Here is a 25,386-nt window from a genome sequence, read left to right as displayed (position 1 = left end):
GCCTAGAGGCTTTAGTAAGAGATTACCTAGCAGCGTTAGGAAATGCATAAAGTAAATTGCAGCAAATTGTAGCAAACTACAGTAAATTGCAGTAAAATATAGCAAATTGCAGCAAACTACAGTAAATTGCAGCAGCAGACAACAATGCCTAGTAGATATTAGTTGTGTTGCAAGTAGCTCTACGTATAGAGAGGGTTCTAGAGGGGTAATGCCTTTAGAAAAAATGCCTTACAAAGGGCAGCAATAATTACGCATAAGCTAGTGTTAGCGTAATAGGAAATTACTAAGCTTTAAGCAGCTAATAAGGCAGCTACATTTAGAAAGGCCTGCGCTTAACAGCTTTAAAGGAGTTTAGGGCGCGTAGTGACAGGAAGAAGGCAAAGAAGCAGGTGTAAGCTAAAGTAGGTGAGCAATCCTAAAGGCGCTGCGGACAGTGCAATTAGACTAGGCATAACGCGCAAACGTGTAAGCAAGAAGTAGAAGTAGTATCTAAATAATATTCTAAGCTGTACTGTACTATATAGTGCTAGAGCAGGTTGTTATAGCTATAATAAAGTTTGTTGTAGTGTAGTCTTAGCAAAAGTAAGCAACTCAGGTGCTCTGTACCACTGCGCTAATACAACTAAAAAGGTGTGAATAATTAACTAGCAGTTAATTATTGCGTACAGAATAGTATATATACCTGTCGCACGTAAGCGCCATCTCAGCCTTACATTATCCCCCTTCTTAGCAGACGCATGTCCCAGGGGTTACATAACCTACCCGCAGCTTAGAGACGCTATGCACATGACTTAGTTACCGGCCAGAGGCTGACCGCCTGCGGCCTAGAGGTGCGGGATAAATAACAACACTTAGTGGCCTACAGTAGCTAAGCTATATACACTTAACCTTCTAGCAGCAACAACGTGGCGCTAGAAGAGGCTGCCTTATGTTTTAGTCTAAAAACTAGCTTAAAGCTAACTAAGGTAGGGGTTAAACACTAACCTTTACTAGCAACGCTCTTTTTATGCAGTAACCTATGTAATTTAATAAGCTTTTAATAGTGCACAGCTTACACCTCTGCCTTCTTTAATTAAGCTCTTAAACTACCTGCAGGAGCTTTTTTTTATAATAAATAAATTTAGTAACGCAGGGTGTTTATTAGGAGCTTTAGCAGGTGCTTTAGGAGGAGCTAGAGTTAAAGCAGCGCGTACGCTACCTTAAGCAACTCTACTAGCCCTCCTACTGTGCGCAGCGCTCCTACTGCGTAGAGCTAGTGCTGGAGTACTTACAGCGCGCTTTTTAAAGGCAGTAATACTATAGTTATTACTCTCTTATTTATTATAAGTTAATTAATAAGTAGTAGGAGTATTCCTAGCTATTTATTTATATTAATAATAAAGATAAGTAATTTAGAGTATAATTAGCAGTAACTACTCTAAAAATTAGTAAGATAAGGCTAATAGGGTCTATTAAAAAGCCTTACTTACTATACAACGTCCTTCTTCTATTTAGTGGAGTGCATAGAGCGATATGTGCAGTTACCTGAATCTCTATAAGATTTGTGAGGGAAAAGTGGTTACTTGGCATTGCCAAGAATCCAGCAAATTTCGCACACGACAAATACGATAATAGATGGGCTTAAGACATGAGCTGTAACGGCGCAGGCAAGACAATGGGTCCGAATGCGGTATGAATCCACTCAGAGGCATATGGGAGTGCGTAGGGACTCAGAGACCTGGGAATACCAATGACACCTATAGGCCTGGTACGTAGGATATTAGAAAACTACTGAGCTAGCTACAAGGGCGAGGTGCGACTAAATACATGCGGGAATAGGGGTAACTGCAGGGGACTAGGTCGAGTCATGGTCGGGGCCGATACGGGGACCCTTTGGATAGGATCTGAGCGACCTGAGATGGAACAATTTGTAGAATTGTTACACTACCCCCCCTTTTATAGGCTAATAGTCCCTATCTATAGTGTGTAGAAAATATTTAGAACTAATTTAGAACTAATTTAGATAGGATACAATAAGTATAACTATCTTAACTAAAATTTCCTGTTACTAAGGAATAGACTAAAAACCTAATACTAATATAATGCCTTTATTATAATGTTTTTGTTTAGTAGTGACTAGTAGTGTAGTTGTTGTTAATATAGCAAATTTATTGTTTATAGTAATAAGTGTTTGCTTGCCTTACTTATATAGTCTAGTTAATGTTGTTAGTTTCTTCTTTAGCTATTATCTAAATCTTTACTTTATAGGTATTATTGTGCACCTAACATTCTATAGCTTAGTCTGCTAACTAATTATAGTATTAAAGAAATTTACTATGCTGCTCTGCCCCCTTTCTAGAGCCTTTTTAGAGGCGTTTTAAGTTATCTGCCTTTAGGCTGCCTACGCCCTTGCCTGCAGCCTTTAGGTTAAGTTTTCCTATTAGTCCTTTAGATTAAAGAAATGTAAATATTACACTTTACATAATAAGAAATGTAATCCTGTATAAATATAGTTTAATACTGCTAGGTTACAAGTTACTAATGCGCGCGTAGGTCCCCTTATATTGTAAGGAGGAGTTTCTAGTCCTGCAGGGCCATCTTAAGCTGTAGGCGGCGGCCTAAAACGTGGAGAGTAAGGAGGATAAGAAGAGGGCCTTTAAAGCTGTTTTAGAGTCTGCTTAGAACCTAGCGCAGGTAGCGCAGGTTGTAAAGAGTTAGGAAGCTAGGCTTCCTACAGCTAGTGTTTAGGTGGCTTTATTCTACTAGAATACTAAGCTGCTCTAACAGGTTTTAGCCCTAGAGGCTCTAGTGTCTAACCTTTAGGCGGACATTGCGGCGCTTTCAGGCAGCTAAGGACAAGGCAGAGGGGGTTTAAGGGGAGTCTAGAGGGGAGGGAGGAGAGGAGGGAGGAGAGAAAGAAGGGCGGAGGAGGAGGAAGAGGAGAGTCTAGAGGTGTCTAACAGCTTGCTGTTAGACCTCCTAAGCAACATGTCTGTAGAGTTATAATAATATTATGTAAAAATATAATCTAACTTCTTACTTTTATACCTTGTTATCTGCTAAGTAATCTATACTTTTTACACTAGCTTTAAAAGCCTTAATCTACTTCTATAAGGCCCTTAGAGGTCCTAGCTAATTTAGATGCTTATTATAAAAGGCTTTTAATTTATAGGGGGAACTTATAAAATTTAAAGCCTTGTACTAGACTAGATTAGGGTTGTGTCCTACTTATTTTACCTAGTACTTAAGCATTTTCTAGTAGAGCTTACTAGCAAGTATTTTCTCTACTTTCTACTTCTCTACCTTATTAATAGTAATTCTAGGGGGTTTTAAAGGTTCTTGTTTTAGAAGCAGATTTTAAGAGTCTTTATAGAGCATATTTAGTGCAAAGATGTTATGTATCTTTAACTTTAAAGGTAGCTCTAGGTAGTATAAGTTTCTAACTTGTTTAAGTACCTTAAAGGGGCCTTCTTATTATTTAGATAGTTTTTAGCTAGGTTTTTAGACAGCAAGGTTCTTAGTGTTTAGGTAGACTATGTTGCTAACCTCTTAGTTAACTAGCTAGTAGTAGCAGTTAACTACAGTTTGCATCTAATCCTAGGCCTTTTTTATATAGGTCTTGGCTAACTCCTAGGCTGCATGCATGTAGGTTGCTAATACTAGGGCATCTTTATAATTTAGCTTGTCTGTGGCTGTAATAGGTTCTGTGGAATGTTTCTAGTCCTAGCTTTAACATAGTTTAGAGCTATATAAAACTTAATATAGAGACATTCTAATTATTATATAAGGTAAGGTAATTTAAGCCTAATTAATTAGGAGTAGTAAAGAACTCTAGTTATTTTAGTAAAAAAATATAAAAGGCCTTAGTCTTTAATTAATATACTTATTTATAATCTTTATTTAGCTATCTATTTTCTTATAATAGGTAGTAGAGAGCTTAACTTTTACACTTAAAATTTAACAGAATTTAGACTAGAAACTAGATATAAACTAAGGTTCTTAATTAAAAATAATAGTTTTAAGTGTGTAGCTAAAATAGTACACTTATTAAATAAATAAAGTAGCTATTTTTTAGGTGTTAATTATTTTATAGTAGGGGATAGAAATAGCTTGTTTTGATAGGTAATTAATTATAACTATAATCTAATTATATCTAGACTTGTCTTTAAAAAACTCCTTAAAGTTAATGCACAAGTGCTACATTAGTTAAGCAGGAATTAGTAGGGGGTAGATAAAGCCTAGGGTTTAGTTCTGTTTTAGATAAGCTTTATAATAAAAAAGGTAATTTTGTATGTATTATTTGTAAGTAGCCTCTATACCCTTCTAGTAGTACTTTTAGGCTAGTAACTAATAGGTCTTAGTAGCACTAGAATGTGCTAAAGATACTTAGTTATAGACTTCTTAAATAAGTTAGGTACACAGTAATAAGTCTGCTAGCACACATAAGCAGTTAGCATAGAGGAGTAGTCTATTTCCTATCTAATAATAGCAGAGTAAGAGTTCTTACTTTTGTGTAAAAGAGGCTTAATTTTTTTAAAGTAATGTGTTAATTAATTTTAAAGAATCTAGAGACATAACCTAGTCTAGTCCTTTTATAACATTTAGTGTAGCTGCTTAAGTTATTGTTTAAGCAATATAGTACTAGGCTAGTTTAGAGTTAATTTAGGGGTGTAGTTAGTGTAGTTCTAGTAGGACCCTTAACTTATTATTAGTTTAAGCTGCTTTTAAATTCTCTATGTCTTGTTTACAACAACTAAGAATGTCTGCCCTAGCATTATTCTTACTAGAGGTGTACTTAATTTAGAAGTAATACTAAGCTAACTTTTTAGCCTAATAGACCTAACAAGCATTTAGCACCTTTATTATTATAAAGTACTCTAATAAATAATAATTAGTATATACTAGGGTGCTTATTGCTATAGATGTAAGCTTAGCCTTTTATTATTTAAACATAGTAATAATTGCAAATAGCTTTTTATTATGTATCTCTTAGTTTAGCTCTAAACTAGATAGGACCTTGCTATAGAATAATACAGGGTACTAATTTTTATCTACTTATTTCTAAGAAAGGACTTCTGCTACTACTCTATTAAAAGTGTTAGTTTTAATTTTAGTTTACAACATAAAGTTAAAATAGTAGAGTGTAGGTATACTTAGTAGCATAAACTTTAGCTTTTTAAAAGCTACATTACACTCTAAAGTCTATATAAAAAGGGTAGTAGAGCTTTAAAGCGCAATAATTAGTTTTACTACATAAGAAAATTTTAGAATAAATTACTAATAAAATCTAGTAAAGCTTAGAAAGGATTTCACACCTGTTACAATAGTAGGTGCCTGCTAGTTGTGTAGCACCTCTACTTTCTCTAGGTTAACCTCTAGTCCTTTATTTAAAAGTATATAGCTAAGATACTTTGTTTAAGTAATATAAAATTTACTCTTTTTAATCTCTACCTGTAATTCTGCTTACTAGAGCCTTTCTAAAACTTTCTTAACATAAAGAATATAAGTTGCCTTGTCTTTAAAGTAGATAAAAATGTTATTAAGATAAGTAATGTAAAAATTATTTAGATAGTTAATTAATACATTATTTATATAGCACTAGTAAGTTGCTAGACTATTGCATAATTTAAAAAGCAGAACTTTACACTTGTAGGTTTTATATTATGTCTAAAAGGTAGTACACTTTTTAGAGCTTAGATCTATCCTAATCTTGTTAAAGGCTGCGTAAATATTAAACTTAGTAAAGATTACTGCCTTAGTAGGTCTTAACAGGAGTTTGTCTATGCGCAGTATTAGATACACATCTTTATAGGTAAGAGCGTTAAGTTTGCAGTAATTAACGTAGATATATAAGTTGCTATTTAGTTTCTATACATAAAGAATAAAAGATGTAAAAGGGCTCTAACTCTACTTAATAAAGCTATATTTTAGATTGTCTATAATGTATTTCTTTATTGCCTCTAGCTTTTTAAGGTTCTGTTTGTACAACAGACTGTAACTGTTAGAGAGAGGCTCTGTAAGGACAATCTTGTAGTTATATAGACAATGTACTAGTAGCTGGTGAGCTGCTGTGTGGCTAAATACATCTTAGTACTAATAGTATTTAGATAGTAATTAAAGGTTTACTAATGCTTTAGTTTTATATTTAGCATCTAACTATAAGGCTTACTTATCTTTAATTAACTACTTAATTTTATAAATAGAAGTTAAAAAAAACTTGTTTTTTTTTCTTTTTATGTTAAAATAAAAAGCATTTGCTAAAATTAGAGTAATAGTAGCTAAATAGACCTTCTTTAGACCTATTCTAGACTTCTTAATAGATAGGTGGAAGGATAATTTAAGTGTTTTTAGACTGTAGATAATAGGAGATCTATATAATTTTAGTAGCCTTAGCAAACCCTTAATGCAGTAGATTATTAGGCTGTATAACTGCTAAAATTAGTCTTTTTCTTATAGTGTGTTGTGTTATTTAATATCTAGCTCCACTTCTTTATTATGCGCAGGCTAGGTTAATTGCATAAGCAAGGGCAGTAAAGGTTTGTAAGTAGGCAGATATTTGCTAGGCTATATAATCTAATTTCTCTTTATATCTAGATAGAGATTAAAATAACATAACTATTTAATGCTAATAATATAATCCTAGGAGCTAAGGTCTATAATAATAAAGGGGCAGTTTTAGATGCTTCTTCTATTAATTTGCATGTGTAGGCAGATATACTAGTAGATAGGGACTTAGATCTAATCTTAAAAGCCTTTAACTATAACTTTAAATAGTAAGTGTTAAATAGGGATATAAAAGCATTAAAATAATAACTTAGTAGTTAGTAAGTTAATAAATAAGACACTATAGGCACTAGTATTAACTAAAAGATTTAAACAGACTCTAATGCTTTTTAAATATAAAATAGTAGCAACTTAGAAGTGTTTTCCTCTAAATAAGTGTAATAGATTAATATTTAATAGATTATACTTACTTAAGCTTAAAATAAAGAGTTTTTTTAGGTGTTGCTATTTCCTATCTAGAAGGCATCTAGATTAAAATTATTTATGTTTATAAATTCTTTTTTAGAATCTTACTGCTTCACCTTTATTTTTTGTACTCTAGGGATAAGGCAGTTGCTAGCAAAATGTTCTAGTTTTCTATAATTGTAATAGTTGCTAGGAGTTGTCTGTCTTTCTAGGGCAGGTGTCTGGCTAGATTGTCTATGGGTAACTAAGGTGGACTAGGGTACTAACAGAGGTGTAGGTTAGGGTGCACTAGAATAGTATACTGCCTTAGATGTATTACTAGAAACCTTCTAAGACTAATCTGTACTAGGTCTAATAGTAGACTATTAGGTAAGATTAACAGTTTACTTTAAAATAGCAGGAGTGTTCCTTCTTTTTATATTATAGGCTATTAGGTAGGCTACTATAGTCTTAAAGAAGCCTTTCTAAGTGTACTTAAAACCTAAGTTTAGTACTTTTAGGCTAGGTAGTATCTTTTTCTATAAGTAGAAAAACTATTTTGCTTTTAATATAAACCTTTTAACAGCAGCACTAATAAAGTAAGCTTTAAAAGTAGAAAATGCTTTTTTTTTACTTATTCTTAAAGTCTAAAACACTTGTTACGCCTTTATCTTTTTGTTGCTAGTAATAAAGTACATTTGTAAGAGCTTAATTATTTTTTTTGTGTTTTTAAACTAAAAGTTGTCTAATTTAGCTAGGTATCTAGGCTCTAGGTATTCCTTTGTAATACTAGCAGTGTGTCCTTATACTAACGCCATGCGTGCGCGCTTACTTTAATAGTAATCTGCATTAATGTTAAGTCTATCTATAATAAAGGCTTGCTATTATTTAAACATAGGTTTTTTGCTATCTGTAAAGTTCTTAATCTTAGGCATATGTTTAGTAAGGTAGCTTTAAGGGAGCTTAGGGGTGCCTAAAAAGTCTTTTGCTATTAACGTAGTAAGAGTAATTTAAGGCATTATTATAAGTAATTTAGTAGTTAGTAGGGGTTAATTAGGACTAATAGTTTTTAATCTAGTTAGCTATTTAATTTATGCCCTTAATTAAGCAACTTAGTTCTTAAGGGCTATACTGCTAGAGTTTAACTTTAAATCTAGTAGGTTTTTAGCTTCTAGTCCTATAAAAGGGGGTTTAGCTATTAAGGTTAGTAGTAGTTTAGTTCTAGAGGTAAGCATCTTGCCTTAGCTGCAGCTAGAACAGGTTGCAGTCTTTGTAATAAAATCTAATAGTAGTTAAGAGTTAGGCATTAGTAGTTGTCTTTAATCTTAATAGGTTATTAGTAGTCTCTAAGTTTCTACCTTAGCGCACTTTTTATAACTTTTTTAAAGGCAATTCTAATTGCAGGGGATAGAAAGTTCTAAACCTAAAGGCTTTAGTTAACAGAAGGTCTTTAGAATCCTGTCTATACTAACTAAATAATTTAATGTGATAGTGTATAAAAATAGTAACCTAAACTAAATTAGACGCTTTTTAGAGTTAGACGTAGTTAAATAAATAATTAATGTAATATTATAATAAGGCTGTTACTAGCAAAAGTAAGTTTTCTAATATAATGTAACAGCGCAGGCAAGACAATAGGTCTAAATGCGGTATGAATCCACTTAGAGGCATATGGGAGTGCGTGGGGACTTAGAGACCTGGGAATACTAATGACACCTATAGGCCTGGTATGTAGGATATTAGAAAACTACTGAGCTAGCTACAGGGGCGAGGTGCGACTAAATACATGCGGGAATAGGGGTAACTGCGGGGGACTGGGTCGAGTCATGGTCGGGGCCGATACGGGGACCCTTCGGATAGGATCCGAGCGACCTGAGATGGAACGATTCGTAGAATCGTTACATGAGCAATGAAAATAACCTTTGCAGTAGCCTTGTTGATTTTGCCAGCATAATTGATCTTGTGGTAGGAGCAGCGAAGCCAGAAGCAACTGGCATTCTATCTGCATTAGGAGTCGTATTCTCTGAACTGTGGGTGCGAAGCGGATGGCAGCCTGAATGTCGAGTTCCTTGATGCTCGACCCAATGTCTGTGAAGAGTATCTTAAATGCCCTGTGGTTTTCTACGATTCCCCGAATTTTTTCACGTCTGACACGCATACGGATCGGCTCTTTTGTTTCGAATGGGTCTGGTTATCCGTATCGATTGTTGGACTTTGATTATGTGCATATGCAGCCCGGCAGCGCCTTGCTGGCTGCTGGTGAGACGAGTGGACGGGATAAACTGCCGCCCAAGCCGGTGCATGGAGGCATGGTGTGGCGTATCCTAGTCACGCTCCCAGTCGCTATGATGTGCCTTGGGCGGTTGTAGTCTTAAATATCACGTGCGGACGCAAATTCCCCATTTGATGAACAGTGTGTAATTCAAATAGTGGATCAAATTTCTCAGTCCTTATCTTCAACAAATTTCAACAAACCATCTCCTACGCTTCTCATCAGAAGTAACCATGAGCAACAACGTCGAAACAGATTCATGGGGAACGATCCTAGTCACAGGAGGTGGGGGTTTTCTAGGATCTCATATCGTTGAGGCCTTTGCCGCCATGCCCAAAGTCCATCAAGTCATTATGACCGGCCGGAATCGGAAGAAATCGCGTAAATATATACCTAAGGTTAAGTTTGAGCTTTGCGACATCACAGATTTCGACAAGACGAAGGAGATTTTAGCACGCTTCCAGCCAAAAGTAATTATCCATACGATATCACCAGGACCGTTTGCGACGAAGGAAATCCAACTTGAGGTCAACTACGCCGCAACAAAGCATCTACTCGAGGCGGCAAAACAAGACGCTGGCGTTCAGGCTTTCATTTACACCAGCTCCATTGAGGCGTGCTCCTCCGCTCTGGGCCACATTAGCAGTCCGCTCAGAGAGGACGAGGCGCGTGTAAACAACCTCAAATCTAAAGACTACTGGTACTGCCGAACGAAAGGTGCCGCGGATACCTTGGTCCGCGAGGCGAACTCCCCAAAGCCGAACGGTGCAAAAGACTGGGGAGATTATCTACTCACAGTGTGTCTACGCACTCCTGGTCTTTACGGCCCCCGCGATAGCACTATTGTGCCTGCCATGCTAGCGATGGTCAATACTGCAGGCGCACGCATGCAATACGGTCCGGACACCACCGTTCACGAATGGCTGTACATCGAAAATGCAGTGCTGGCGCACGTCTTGGCTACAAGGAAATTGCTGGGAGATCCCCACGGAGTTTGCGGCGAAGCATTCTTCATCACGGATGGAACACCCATGAAATTCCATCAGTTCACACGGGCAATCTTCAAGGAAGCAGGGGACAGGAACATGAACAGCCAAAACCCAAAGTTCATCGTCATCCCGTTCTGGCTGCTGTTCCCATTGCTAGCAGTCTGGGAATGGGTTTACCGCATTGCAACACTCTGCCGCAAATGGCCGTATGTTTCACGACAGAACTTCTTGTATATTCGTAAAGGCATTAGGATATCAATCGAGAAATCGAGAGAGAGGCTAGGATATGAACCGAAGGTGACAACGGAGGAAGGTATATGCAGAACTGTGGCGTGGTTCAAGAGAAATGGGGCTAAAAAGCTAAATTGACGCGACCCAGTGTGACAGACCGGTCCGTAGTTTTCCGCCGATCTCTTTTTTTTACATAGAAACAGCAATTTCTAAATGCTGAGCCAGTGTATCCCTACATGTGGGTACACTACAACGCCACTTGCAAAAATTTTAATTGCCCAACCTGTAGGCGACAGTGGTGACGACGCCCATGCATGTTGGCGGCTCAGTAACCAATCCTGGGAGTTCCAAACCTCTGCATATTCTGAATTCGCCCGTTGTCTCCACTTTTCGTTCTCTAAGGGATGTTTCAAGGACATTCAACCCGTTCGCATCGTCTGGGTATTGTCCTCCACTATGGTTCATGCCAGGGCTTCCAACAGGCCGTACTACGGTCAGTGCTGGCGGGAATCGGTCTGAATCGATTATCCGGAATCACGTGGCGCTATCCTGGATCTGGATTAGATCCATGAATTAATTCAGCGCTAAGGCTAAATAGGTAACTATTTTAAACAATTAGTCTTTTACTTAATTTTTTATGCTATTATACTTTTAATAAGTTATATAACGTACTTCACAGGCAAGTTACTTACACACCTAAGTTGCTTACTTTTACTAAGACCCTACTAAACTACTCTTTTTACACTAATATATTTCTAATAACGCTACTTAGACATGCTAAAAGAATATTAAATATAGCTTATACTTTAAGCTTTTTAATAAGATATAAAACTTTTAAAGAAATATGCTATAGCTATATATAAAGTTTTTTAAAAGATTATAAATAACTATAGCACTAGATAACTTTTATAAGCTAATTCTATAGCTAACTTATAAAGGCTAAGTAATAAAAAAAAGTAAGTAATTATTAAGACTATACTTAAGCTATATACATAAGAATTTATTTTTAAATAGTATTTATAGCTAATATAGCTAATTCTTTACACACTAAGTGCAATTTAGGCTATATTAGCATAAACTAGCCTAGTATATTTAAAAAGTGTTATTTAAACTCTAAAGTAACATTTAAGTGTAGTATAACTATAAAAAAGCTTTTTATAAAAGTTTTAAAGTAATTTAAAGTAGGTTTAGCCTTATAAAAAATATTAAAGCTAAGTATAGCATTTAAAATAATAACATATATAACTTTAGTAAAATAAGCTTTATTATAAGCTAAATATCTATTAACTATACTTACACTTAAAACTTTACTTTAAGCTTTAAATAATACTTTATAAACATACTAAGCTAGTTTATACTAATATAGCCTAGATTACACTTAGTGTGTAAAAAATTAGCTATATTAGCTATAAATGCTATTTAAGAGAAAAATCTTTATATATATAGCTTAAGTATAGTTTTAATAATTACTTACTTTTTATTATTACTTAGCTTTTATAAGTTAGCTATAAAATTAGCTTATAAAAGTTATCTAGCGCTATAGTTATTTATTATTTTTTAAAAAACTTTATATATAGCTATAGCATGTTTTTTTAAAAGTTTTATGTTTTATTTAAAAGCTTAAAGTGTAAGCTATATTTAATATTTTTTTAGCATGTCTAAGTAGTGTTATTAGAAATGCATTAGTATAAATAAAGTAGTTTAGTAGGGTCTTAGTAAAAGTAAGCAACTTAGGTGTGTAAGCAACTTGCCTGTGAAGTACGTTAAAGCCTAACTATAACCTTTATATTTAAAATATAAATAGAGCTAGCCTTTATTAACAGTAGATGTACCTTTACTACTATAGACATAAACTAGATAGACTAGCAAAGCATTTTATTTTAAATTAAGAAAAACTTATTTAAGGTAACCTTTACTAACACCTTATTACTAGAGTATAGCAGAGGATAGATTAACCTAGAAACTTATAAAGAAAGTTTAAAAACACTAAACATAAAGAACTAAAAGTTTATAAGTATACTTTTGTTAAAAGACAAATATAATATAATCTTAGGCTATAATTAGCTTAAAAAGCATAATTTTAGTATTAATTAGAAAATAATAACTATTAAAAATAGTAATAACTACATACAGATAACCTAGTTAGCATGCTATAATAACTTATGCCTAGTCTACAAATAAGTAAAATAGGGTAGCAGTTACTACTTAAAGAAACAGATACTCTAGAAATTCTCCTGCTAGGAACCTAAAGCTAGAGCAGTGTAAGTAATAAAAGAAGAGCTAAAAAAAGTATTTTATAAGAAACTTAAAGCTAACTTAAACATTAAATAAGCTAGTATCTACAAAATTTAGAAAGAATACAGTATTCTTACTAAGTACAAGAATTACAGAGACATGTTTAAAACACTTAAAAACCTAAAAGAACTACCTCTACACTAGCTATAGAACTATGCTATAAACCTAATAAAGGATCCTAAATTAAAAACTTATAAACTCTACCTTTTAATAAAGATATAGAAGAAAGCTCTATAAAAGTACATTAACTAAATGCTAGCATAGGGCTATATTTAAGAAAGCCATAGCTTAGTAGCCTTAGCAGTAGTTTTTGTAAAAAAGAAGAAAGAAAAAATTAAAGTCTATTAAGACTATTAAACCTTAAATAACAACATAATCTAAAATTAGTTCTCTCTTTTAATTATCTAAGACATAATAAACTAGTTAAAAGAAACTATGTACTTTATAAAGTTTAATATATAAAATAGATTTAACAAGATATAAATTAAAAAAGAAGATAAATAGCTAACAGCCTTTTAAACTCTATAGACACTATATAAGCTATTAGTAATACTATTTAGCCTCACAAACACCTTTGCTACATTCTAAAGGATTATTAATACAGCTTTAAACCACTACTTTAATGTCTTTACGCTAGTATATCTAGATAACGTTCTTATCTACATAAAAGAAAACCTAGAGGATTATATACAGAAAGTACAAAATGTTCTAGACAGGCTATAAAAATATAGACTTTATCTCTAGCTATCTGAATGTAAATTTTATGTCTCTAAAACTAAATATCTAAGATTTATAATTAATAGTAACAAAATTAAAATTAATCTAGCTAAAATATAAAAAGTCTTAGACTAGCTAGAACCTACTATAGTTAAAGAAGTTAAAGAATTTCTAGGGCTATCTAGATACATTAGGCAAATAATTAAGAACTATTTAAAAATTACTTTACCCCTAATAAACACTATAACTAAGGAAAGAGTAATTATAAAATTTACCTAAACTTTATAAATAGACAACGCCTTTAAGAAATTAAAACAAGCTATAACTATCAAACCTGTACTACGCATGTACAACTTACAATTAGATACAAAAATTTATATAGATGCGTCCCTAAGAGCAAGCAGCGCAGCCTTTTACTAGAAATAGGAAGATAAAAGATAGCACCTAGTAGCATACTACTTAGTAAAAATTTTAAGACCTAAAGCAGACTACAGCATACTTAATAAAAAATTAAAATTAATACTAAACATAGTATAAGTTTAGGCAACAAAGTTGTATAAGATAGGTGTTACGATTGTGCACGAGTAAGGTTATAGAGCTTCACAGAAGTCTAGTTTAATTACTATGTAAGGTATTATAGTATGTATAAGACGTTATGTAAGGAACAAAAAAGTTTAAAAAAAAATTAGTAATTAAATACTTAGCTTAAAAGTCTAAGCGCTTTAAGTATAAATTAAGCCTATTTTAGGTTTAGTTAGTGTTAAAGTAGTTTATGCTTAAGTTTATGTCTATGTTGTGTTATGTTTATGTTAGACATGCACTAATAATACTCTAGTACATGTCTAATATAGTTATGTCTAGGATCTAAGAAGGATACTGTAACAGTACCCTCTCTCTTATTAGAAAAGGAATCCTTTACATTAGTAGTTCTAGCATTAGGTTGTCTTTATTAGGGTATAGGTTTAGTTTAGATAGGTATTAGGTGTAGAATTAAGTTACTGCAGAGTTCTCTTATAGAGCTTCTGCAGGTTCCTATAACAGTTTGTTATATCTAGTCTATTTTATAAAGTATTTATAGATATATTTTTTTTTGTTAAACTAGATCTATTTAACATTGTCTACAATATATTTTAGTTTGTTGTTTATAATAACAGGTTTAAGTAGCAGGTTTAGCTGTCTAGGTAGATAGTTAGATTTAGGGGCTGCTTAGCGCAGCAATAATACATAGAACACAGGGTGTATCTGTAAGGACGGAGCTCTGTACCACTACGCCAATACAACCAACAGCGGGGTACGGTCGGTGTTCGACCCCCACCTCGGTCAGCTTTAAGCCAGTTTTTAGACTGAAACGTGAGGCGGCCTCTTCTGGCGCCACGTTGTTGCTGCTGGAAGGTCTAGTGTATATGGCTTAGCTGGCGTGGGCCACTAAGCGTTGTTATTTATCCCGCGCCTCTGAGCCGCAGGTGGTCAGCCTCTGGCCGGTAACCGAGACATGCGCATAGGCGCCTCTGAGCTGCGGGTAGGTCATGTGACGCCTGGGACATGCGTCTGCTAAGAAGGGAGATAATGTAAGGCCAAGATGGTGCTTACGTGCGACAGGTATATATACTATTCTGTACGCAATAATTAACTGTTGGTTGATTATTCGCACCTTTTTAGTTGTATTAGCGTAGTGGTACAGAGCTCCGTCCTTACAGTATCTTTATGCTATTAGGTAGGATTAATTAGTAAGTGTGCAATAAGACTGTATAGGCTACTATAAAGGGGCTAAGGTTTTTCTAATTAAGTTTCTTTAATTATTAGTTTATTTAGATATTTCTAGCGTCTAGCTAGACCTTCTTGCTAGCTGCATACATAGGGGCAGGGGTTTAGAATTAGTTCACGTACTCTTATTAAAAAGCTTAAGCCTATATAAGCTCTTTATAAACATATTTAGATATATTTTAGATTTTATTAATAAGTCTATTTATATTTATTACTTATACAGATTAATAAGTTAGTTAAGGGGTATTTAAAGGTAGTTTAAATTTTATTTAAGAGTAGTATCTGTAGTTTACTAAGAACAAAGATACTTATATTAATTTAGATGTTGTGTTATTAGCTTTAAACTATGCTATAGCTAACTATTTTACCTAGTTATTTTACTAGTAGTTTATGTACACTTATAGGACTTATTTTATTATAGTGTTTATGTTCTTAGTCTAGCTGTTAGTCTCTAAGTAAAAAGCTGTAGATAAATAAGAGATAATTTAAAGCTATTTATAAAGTTTATCTTAGAAGGCTAAGACAAACTGTGTACCTCTGTCTAATATAATTATGTTAGGCAGGCTATAGTAAACTTATATGTATTAGTAGAATAACTAGGCTATATTAGGGGCAGTTATAAAGGAATATAGTATTAGGTGTTAATACTTAGTTAAGTAATTAATAACTACTATAATATTTATGTACCTTTTAAATAAAAGTAGGTTTATAATAAAATTAATTAATATGTCTTTCTAAGCTTATTTAAGAATTAAAAGTAGTTTAAGCAGGCTATTATACTTTTTTTAAAAGGCCTTTACTTTACAGTAAGTATAGCAACATAATACATATTAGCGTACAGTATAGAACATGCAGGGCTAGTAGTACTCTCTCTGTAGTAGGTTAAGAGTCTTTTCTCTGCCTAAGTGTCCTCTAACAGGCAAGTTGTGTATAATTTAGAGTAGTTTAATTCTTAGTTTATTAGAATTAAAGATTATAAGTTAGTTATAGTAATATAGCTTACTATTTTAGTTTTTATAGTTAGCTAGTGTTACCTTTTTTAACTAACTAGCGCTGTTTTAGAGCAGGTTTAAGGTTTTTTAAATAAATTTATTATTTAAATACTTATTAATAATAATTTAATTAATTATCTAATTTGTTTTGTTTAAGTTAAAGTCTAAAAATAGCTTAAGTTAGAGTAAAGTTTAGTGTTAAGCCTTTTACGCTTTTTTTTAAGCAGGGATGTTTTAGAATTACCTTATAAAGGCATCTAGTTTCTCTCTATCTTAACTAGAATAATAAGTAATCTTAAAATTAAAATAAAATAAGTATTTAGACTAATAAGCTTATTAGTAGCTAAGTTGTTTTATAGTTATAAAGTACTATAAGTTCTTATAGTTAGATAGAACCTGTATTAGATGCGCTGCACCTTCTAGTTTAGGTTGCTATTGTTTAAAGTAGTGTACTATAGTAAGTAATTTCTTATTATAAATTTTATAATTACCTTCTGTAAAGCTTATTCTTTTTAAAAAGTATGTAATAGGCCTAATAGTCCTGTCTAGCTTAGTCTAGAAGAGAACTCCTGCTACTATGTAGTCTAAGGCATTAGCTTCTATAAGTATTAGTAGTTTAAAGTTAAAGTAGTAGAGTATTAAGGCTTTAGTAAAGGCTTTTTTTAGCTAGTTAAAGAACTATTAGTAATTTAAGTTAAAGTTAAATTAGATTTCTTTCTTAGTAAGTGTAATTATAAGGCTTACTAGCTGTAAAAAGTTATTAATAAATTATTAGTAAAAGTTAGCATATTCTATAAAAGCTTAAACATTTTTTATGTTTTTTAGGTATTGCTAATCTTGTAACGATTCTACGAATCGTTCCATCTCGGGTCGCTCGGATCCTATCCGAAGGGTCCCCGTATCGGCCCCGACCATAACTTGACCTAGTCCCTTGCAGTTACCCCTATTCCCTTATGTATTTAGTCGCACCTTGCCCCTATAGCTAGCTTAGTAGTTTTCTAATATCCTATGTACAAGGCCTATAGGTGTTATTAGTATTCCTAGGTCTCTAAGTCCCTACGCACTTCTATATGCCTCTAAGTAGATTTATACTGCATTTAGACCTATTGTCTTACCTGTGCTATTACATTATATTAGAAAACTTGCTTTTGCTAGTAATAGCCTTATTAATAATATTATATTAATTATTTATTTAACTATGTCTAAGTTCTAAAAAGTGTTTAATTTAGTTTAGGTTATAATTTTTTATACACTATTATATTAAATTATTTAGTTAGTATAGATAAGATCTTAAAAACTTTTTATTAACTAAAGCCTTTAAGTTTAGAACTTTCTATCTTCTGTAATTAAAATTGTCTTTAAAAAAGTTATAAAAAGTGCGCTAAAGTAGAAACTTAAAGACTACTAATAACTTATTAGAATTAGAGATAACTACTAATGCCTAACTCTTAACTACTATTAGATCTTATTATAAAGACTGTAACTTATTCTAGCTGCAGCTAAAGTAAGATGCCTACTTTTAGAACTAAACTACTACTAACCTTAACAGCTAAACTTTTTTTTATAGGACTTAAAGCTAAAAACCTACTAGATTTAGAGTTAAACTTTAGTAGCATAGCTCTTAAGAACTAAGTTACTTAATTAAGGGTATAAATTAAATAGCTAACTAAATTAAAAACTATTAGTTCTAATTATCTTCTACTAACTACTAAATTACCTATAATAATGCCTTAAATTACTCTTACTACTCTAATAGTAAGAAACTTTTTAGGCACCTCTAAGCTCTTTTATAGCTACCTTACTAAATATATGCTTAAAATTAAGAACCTTACAAACAGCAAAAAACCTACATTTAAATAATAGTAAGCCTTTATTATAGACAGACTTAACATTAATGCAGATTACTATTAGAGTAAGCGCGCACGCATAGCGCTAGTATAGGGACACACTGCTAGTATCGCGAAGGAATACCTAGAGCCTAGATACCTAGCTAAATTAGATTACTTTTAGTTTAGAAATATAAAAAAAATAATTAAGCTTTTATAAACTTACTTTATTACTAGTAATAAAAAAATAAAGGTGTAACAGGTGTTTTAAACTCTAAAAATAAGTAAAAAAAGCATTTTCTGCTTTTAAAGCTTACTTTATTAGTGCTACTGTTAAAGAGTTTATATTAAAGTTAGAATAGTTTTTTTACTTATAAGAGAAGATACTGCCTAGCTTAAAAGTACTAAACTTAGGTTTTAAACACACTTAAAAGGGCTTTTTTAAGACTATAGTAGCCTACCTAACAGCCTATAACATAGAAAGAAGGAATACCCCTGCTATTTTAGAGTAAACTATTAATCTTACCTAATAGTTTACTATTAGACCTAGTATAGATTAGTCTTAGAAGGTTTCTAGTAATACATCTAAAGCAGTATACTATTCTAGTGCACCCTAACCTGCACCTCTGTTAGTACCCTAGTCCACCTTAGTTACCTATAGACAATCTAGCTAGACACCTGCCCTAGAAAGACAGACAACTCCTAGTAACTATTATAATTATAAAAAACTAAAACATTTTACTAGTAACTACTCTATTTTTAGAGTACAAGAAATAAAGGTAGAGTAGTAAGATTCTAAAGAAAAATTTATAGACATAAATAATTTTAATTTAAATGCTTTCTAAATAAAAAATAGTAACACTAAGAGAAACTTTTTATTCTAGGCTTAAGTAAGTATAATCTATTAAACATTAATTTATTATACTTATTTAAAGGAAAACACTTTTAAGTCTTTATTATTTTATATTTAAAAAGCATTAAAGTCTATTTAAATCTTTTAGTTAATACTAGCACCTATAGTTTTTTATTTATTAACTTACTAACTACTAAGTTATTATCTTAATGCTTTTATATCCTTATTTAACGCTTACTATTTAAAGTTATAGTTAAGGGCTTTTAAGATTAGATCTAAGTCCCTGTCTACTAGTATATCTGCCTACATATGCAAATTAATAGAAGAAGCATCTAAAACTGCCCTTTTATTATTATAGACCTTAGCTTTTAGAATTACATTATTAGCATTAAATAGTTATGTTATTTTAAACTTTATTTAGATATAGAGAGAAATTAGATTATATAGCCTAGTAAATATCTGCCTACCTATAAACCTTTGCTGCCCTTGCTTATGCAATTAACCTAGCCTGCGCGCAATAAAGAAGTAGAGCTAGATATTAAACAACATAATACACTATAAAAAAAGGACTAATTTTAGTAGTTATGCAGCCTAACAATCTACTGCATTAAGGGTTTGCTAAGGCTACTAAAATTATACAGATCTCCTATTGTCTATAGTCTAAAGACACTTAAATTGTTCTTTTGCCTATCTATTAAGAAGTCTAGAATAGGTCTAAAGAAGGTCTATTTAGCTACTATTACCTTAATTTTAGTAAATGCTTTTTATTTTAATATAAAAAAAAGAAAAATAAGTTCTTTTTAACTTCTATTTATAAAATTAAGTAGTTAATTAAAGATAAGTAAGCTTTATAGTTAGACGCTAAATATAAAACTAAAGCATTAGTAAACCTCTAATTGCCCTCTAAATACTATTAGTACTAAGATGTATTTAGCTACATAGCAGCTTACTAGCTACTAGTACATTGTCTATATAACTATAAGATTATCCTTATAGAGCCTCTCCTTAATAGTTATAGTCTGTTATACAAAAAGAACCTTAAGAAGCTAGATGTAATAAAGAAATACATTATAGATAATCTAAAATATAGCTTTATTAAGTAGAGTTAGAGCCCTTTTACATCTTTTATCTTTTATATATAGAAACTAAATAGCAACTTATGTATCTGCGTTAATTACTGCAAACTTAACGCTTTTACTTATAAGAATGTGTATCTAATACTGCGCATAGACAAACTTCTGTTAAGACCTACTAAGGTAGTAATCTTTACTAAGTTTAATATTTGCGCAGCCTTTAATAAGATTAGAATAGATCTAAGCTCTAAAAAGTATACTACTTTTTAGACATAATATAAAACTTATAAGTGTAAAGTTTTACTTTTTAGATTATGCAATAGTCTAGCAACTTACTAGCGCTATATAAACAACATATTAATTAACTATCTAGATAATTTTTATATTACTTATCTTAATAACATTTTTATTTACTTTAAAGACAAGGCAACTTATATTCTTTATATTAAAAAAGTCTTAGAAAGGCTTTAGTAAGTAGAATTATAAGTAGAGATTAGAAAAAGTAAATTTTATGTTACTTAAATAAAGTATCTTAGCTATATACTTTTAAATAAAAGACTAGAGGTTAACCTAGAGAAAGTAAAGGTGCTACGCAACTAGCAGGCGCCTACTACTATAACAGGTGTAAAATCCTTTCTAGGCTTTACTAGATTTTATTAGTAATTTATTTTAAAATTTTTTTATGTAGCAAAACTAATTATTATGCTTTAGAGCCTTACTACCCTTTTTATATAGACTTTAGAGTGTAACATAGCTTTTAAAAAGCTAAAGTCTGCGCTACTAAGTATACCTACACTTTACTATTTTTACTTTATGTTGTAAACTAAAATTAAAACTAACACTTTTAATAGAGTAGTAGTAAGAGTCCTTTTTTAGAAATAAGCAGATAGAAATTAGTGCCCTGTATTGTTTTATAGCAAGGTCCTATCTAGTTTAGAGCTAAACTAGGAGATACATAATAAGAAGCTATTTATAATTATTACTATGTTTAAATAATAAAGGGCTAAGCTTACATCTATAGCAATAAGCACCTTAGTATATACTAATTATTATTTATTAAAGTACTTTATAATAATAAAGGTGCTAAATGCTTATTAGGTCTATTAGGCTAAAAAGTTAGCTTAGTATTACTTCTAAATTAAGTACACCCTTAGTAAGAATAATGCTAAGGTAGACATTCTTAGTTGTTATAAATAAAATGTAGAAAATTTAAAAGCAGCTTAAACTAATAATAAGTTAAGGGTCTTACTAGAACTGCACTAACTGCACCTCTAAATTAACTCTAAACTAGCCTAGTACTACATTGCTTAAACAATAACTTAAGCAGCTACACTAAATGTTATAGAAGGACTAGACTAGGTTATGTTTTTAGATTCTCTAAAATTAATTAACATATTACTCTAAAAAAATTAAGCCTTTTTTATGTAAAAGTAAGAACTCCTACCTTGCTATTATTAGATAGGAAATAGACTACTTCTCTATGCTAACTACTTATATGTGCTAGTAGACTTGTTGCTATGTACCTAACTTATTTAAAAAGTCTATAACTAAGTATTTTTAGCACACCTAAGTGCTACTAAGACCTATTAGTTACTAGCCTAAAAGTACTACTAAAAGGGTATAGAGGCTACTTGTAAATAATATATATAGAATTACCTCCCTTATTATAAGGCTTATTTAAAATAGATATAAACTTTAGGCTTTATCTACCCCCTACTAATTCCTGCTTAACTAATGCAGCACTTATGCATTAACTTTAAGAAGTTCTTTAAAGATAAGTCTAGATATAATTAGATTATAGTTATAATTAATTACTTATTAAAATAAGCTATTTTTATCCCCTGCTATAAAATAATTAACACCTAGAAAATAGCTGCCTTATTTATTTAATAAGTGTACTATTTTAGCTACACACTTAAAACTATTATCTTTAACTAAGGACCTTAGTTTATATCTAGTTTTTAGTCTAAATTTTGTTAAATTTTAGGCATAAAAGTTAAGCTTTTTACTACTTATTATAAAAAAACAGATAGCTAAATAGAGATTATAAATAAGTATATTAATTAAAAACTAAGGCCTTTTATATTTTTTTACTAAGATAACTAGAGTTCTTTACTGCCTTTAATTAATTAGGCTTAGATAACTTTACTTAATGTAATAATTAAAATGTTTTTATATTAAGTTTTATATAGCTCTAAACTATGTTAAAGCTAGGACTAGAAACATTCTATAGAACCTATTACAGCTATAGACAAGTTAAATTATAAAGATGCCTTAGCATTAGCAACCTGCATAGATGTAGCCTAGAAGTTAGCTAAGACCTATATAAAAAAAGCTTAGGATTAGATATAAACTATAGTTAACTGCTACTGCTAGCTAGTTAACTAGAAAGTTAGTAACATAGTCTACTTAAACACTAAGAACCTAGCTGTTTAAAAACCTAGCTAAAAACTATCTAAATAATAAAAAGGCCTTTTTAAAGTACTTAAATAAGTTAGAAACTTATACTACCTAAAGCTACCTTTAGAGTTAAAGATACATAACGTCTTTATACTAAATATACTTTATAAAGACTTTTAGGATCTGCTCCTAAAACAAGAACCTCTAAAACCCCCTAAAATTACTATTAATAAAGTAAAGAAGTAGAAAGTAGAGAAAATACTTACTAGCAAGCTCTACTAGAAAATACTTAAGTACTAGGTAAAATAAGTAGAACATAACTCTAATCTAGTCTAGTATAAGGCTTTAAATTTTATAAGTTCTTCTTATAAACTAAAGGCCTTTTATAATAAGCATTTAAATTAGCTAGAACTTTTAAGGGCTTTATATAAGTAAATTAAGGCTTTTAAAGCTAGTGTAGAAGGCATAGATTACTTAGTAGACAATAAGGTATAAAAGTAAGAAGTAAATTTATAGTTATATATAATAGTGTTATAACTTTATAGACATTACGCTAGGGAGGTCTAATAGCAAGCTGTTAGACACCTCTAAACTCTTCTTTACCTCCTCCTCTACCTTTCTTTCTTTTCTGCCTCCCCTTCTCTCTCCTCTTTAGACTCTCTTTAAACCCCCTTTGCTTTATCCTTAGCTGCTTAAAAGCGCTGTAATGTCTGCCTAAAAGTTAGACACTAGAGCTTCTAAGGCTAAAACCTAACAGAGCAGCTTAGTGTTTTAGTAGAATAAAGCTACTTAGACACTAGCTATAGAAAGCCTAGCCTCCTAGCTCTTTATAACTTGCGCTACCTATGCTAGGTTCTAAGTAGACTCTAAAATAGCCTTAAAGGCCTCTTTTTTATTCTTTTTACTCCTTATGTTTTAGGCTGCCGCCTATAGATTAAGATAGCTCTAAAAAACTAAAAATTTCTCTTTATAATAAAAGAAGACCTACGCGCGTGTTAGTAAACTATACTCTAGTAGTATTAAACTATATTTATATAAAGTTACATTTTTTATTATGTAAAGTGTAATATTTATATTTTTTTAATTTAAAGGACTAATAAAAAAACTTAACTTAAAAGCTATAAGCAAGAGCGTAGGCAGCTTAAAGGCAAATAACTTAAAACGCCTGTAAAGAGGCTCTAGAAAGAGGGTAGAGCAGCATAGTAAATTTCTTTAATACTATAATTAGTTAGCAGACTAAGCTATAGAATGTTAGGTGCATAATAATACCTATAAAGTAGAGATTTAGATAATAGCTAAAAAAGAAACTAACAACATTAACTAGACTATATAAGTAAGGCAAGTAAACACTTATTACTATAAATAATAAATTTACTATATTAATAATAACTACACTGCTAGTTACTACTAAATAAAAACATTATAATAAAAGCATTATATTAGTATTAAGTTTTTAGTTTATTTTTTAGTAATAAAAAAATTTAGTTAAAATAGTTATAATTATTATATTTTATCTAAATTAGTTTTAAAGCATTTTTAAATACTTTTTAAACACTGCAGATAGGGACTATTAGCCTATAAAAGGGGGGGTAGTGTAATAATTCTACAAATTGTTCTATCTTAGGTTGCTTAGATCCTATCTAAAGGGTCCCTGTATTGGCCCTAACTATAACTTAACCTAGTCCCCTACAGTTACCCCTATTCTCTTATGTATTTAGTTGCACCTTGCCCCTGTAGCTAGCTTAGTAGTTTTCTAATATCCTACGTACAAGGCCTATAGGTGTTATTAGTATTCCTAGGTCTCTAAGTCCCCACGCACTCCTATATGCCTCTGAGTGGATTTATACCGCATTTGGACCTATTGTCTTGCCTGCGCTGTTACAAATCTAGCATAGTCTAAACCTTAACAAGGTTTATTTAGATGCTATCTGTAGAGATTACATATTCTAAATACATAACCTTTAATTAGTAGAACTTACATTTGTCTATGTTAAGTTGCAGACCTACTTTTTCTATAGCCTTTAGCACTAGGCGTACATGCTGTTTGTGCTCTAAAAGGCTATTACTATAAATTAGAATATTATTAATATACACAGTGCAGAACATGTCTAGGTAGAGTTAAAGTAAGTTATTTATAAAATGTTAAAAGTACTAGGCGTGTTAGCTAAGCTAAAGGGCATTACTAGGTACTTAAATAGTCTATATTAGGTCTAAAACACTATTAGCTACTTATTACCTTTTACTATTCTTAGCTTGTTAAAGGTAGTAATAATATCTAACTTTATAAAATACTTTACTTTACTTAGTTAGCTTAGAGTTTCCTGTAAAAAAGAAATTAAGTATTAGTTTTTAATAGTAACAGTATTTAGTTTTTAGTAGTTAACATAAAATTAAAGCCTACCTCTAGGTTTCTTTATAAATAGTATAAGTAACACTACTAGTAAGAAGCTAGCTTAAATAAACCTTTTTTTAGGTTCTTATTAAGGTATTTTTAAAGCACTTTTAATTTGTTTAGCAACATCTTATATAGTAGCCTATAACTAGGTTATTTACTAGGCTTAAAAGTTATTTAGTAATTATACAGACATTATATTAAAAGCTTATTAGACTTGTGTTAAAAAAAGACATATAATAAGTTATAGTAATCTTAAAAAACTATTACTTTTAAGTTAGTGCGTTTTTAAAGAGCTAGAGCTTAGTCTATATTAGAAATTATAACTGCGTAGATTTTGTAATCTAGTTGTTAAGCTAGAGTTATAAATAGAGTAGGTCCTATATAGCAGATGTCTATCTACTGTTTAAGTCCTAGTTTGTGTTTAAATTAAGTAAGTAAAGATTTCTTAAAGGCTTTCTCTTTTTTAAGTTTAAGTAGTTGTTAAATTATTTTATATAGCTTATTTTAGTAAAAGGCCTAGCTTATTAGCCTAGCTTATGTAACGATCCTTATGAATCGTTCCATCTCGAGTCGCCCGGAACCTCCGGAAGGCCCTCGTATCGGCCCCGACCTCGACCTGGCCCTGACCCCTGCTGTTACCCCTATTCCCTCA

General features: G+C 31.5%; 2 protein-coding genes across 2 annotated transcripts; one reads left to right on the top strand and one right to left on the bottom strand.

The window, feature by feature from the left end:
• Nucleotides 1–218: 218 nt before the first annotated feature.
• BDR25DRAFT_299968 (uncharacterized protein) lies at nucleotides 219–1,746 on the bottom strand. The gene is made up of 2 exons (XM_033689267.1): nucleotides 1,634–1,746; nucleotides 219–454 (listed from the first exon to the last, which is right to left on the bottom strand). The coding sequence occupies exons 1-2, from the start codon at nucleotides 1,689–1,691 to the stop codon at nucleotides 342–344; spliced, it is 171 nt and encodes a 56-aa protein (XP_033555235.1). The 5' UTR covers nucleotides 1,692–1,746; the 3' UTR covers nucleotides 219–341.
• A 7,655-nt stretch (nucleotides 1,747–9,401) lies between these two features.
• BDR25DRAFT_276319 (C-3 sterol dehydrogenase/C-4 decarboxylase-like protein) lies at nucleotides 9,402–10,557 on the top strand (the record flags this gene model as incomplete). Its single annotated transcript, XM_033687548.1, has 1 exon — nucleotides 9,402–10,557. Exon 1 carries the CDS (start codon nucleotides 9,433–9,435, stop codon nucleotides 10,555–10,557), a length of 1,125 nt encoding a protein of 374 aa, XP_033555234.1. The 5' UTR covers nucleotides 9,402–9,432.
• Nucleotides 10,558–25,386: the final 14,829 nt, after the last annotated feature.

This window comes from Lindgomyces ingoldianus (assembly GCF_010093535.1).
Source record: "Lindgomyces ingoldianus strain ATCC 200398 unplaced genomic scaffold BDR25scaffold_1, whole genome shotgun sequence".
Lineage (NCBI taxonomy): Eukaryota > Fungi > Ascomycota > Dothideomycetes > Pleosporales > Lindgomycetaceae > Lindgomyces > Lindgomyces ingoldianus.
The sequence above is the reverse complement of the archived record's forward strand: the minus strand, read 5'-3'. Positions and strand labels throughout refer to the sequence as shown.

What these genes read in the sequence shown, in the direction of transcription:
- BDR25DRAFT_299968 (XM_033689267.1), bottom strand. Translation starts at nt 1,691, where the DNA reads ATGCCTCTGAGTGGATTCATACCGCATTCGGACCCATTGTCTTGCCTG. An exon ending in GTCTTGCCTGCGCCGTTACA is followed by an intron (nt 455 to 1,633) that starts GCTCATGTCTTA and finishes CACGTTTGCGCG; the next exon opens with TTATGCCTAGTCTAATTGCA.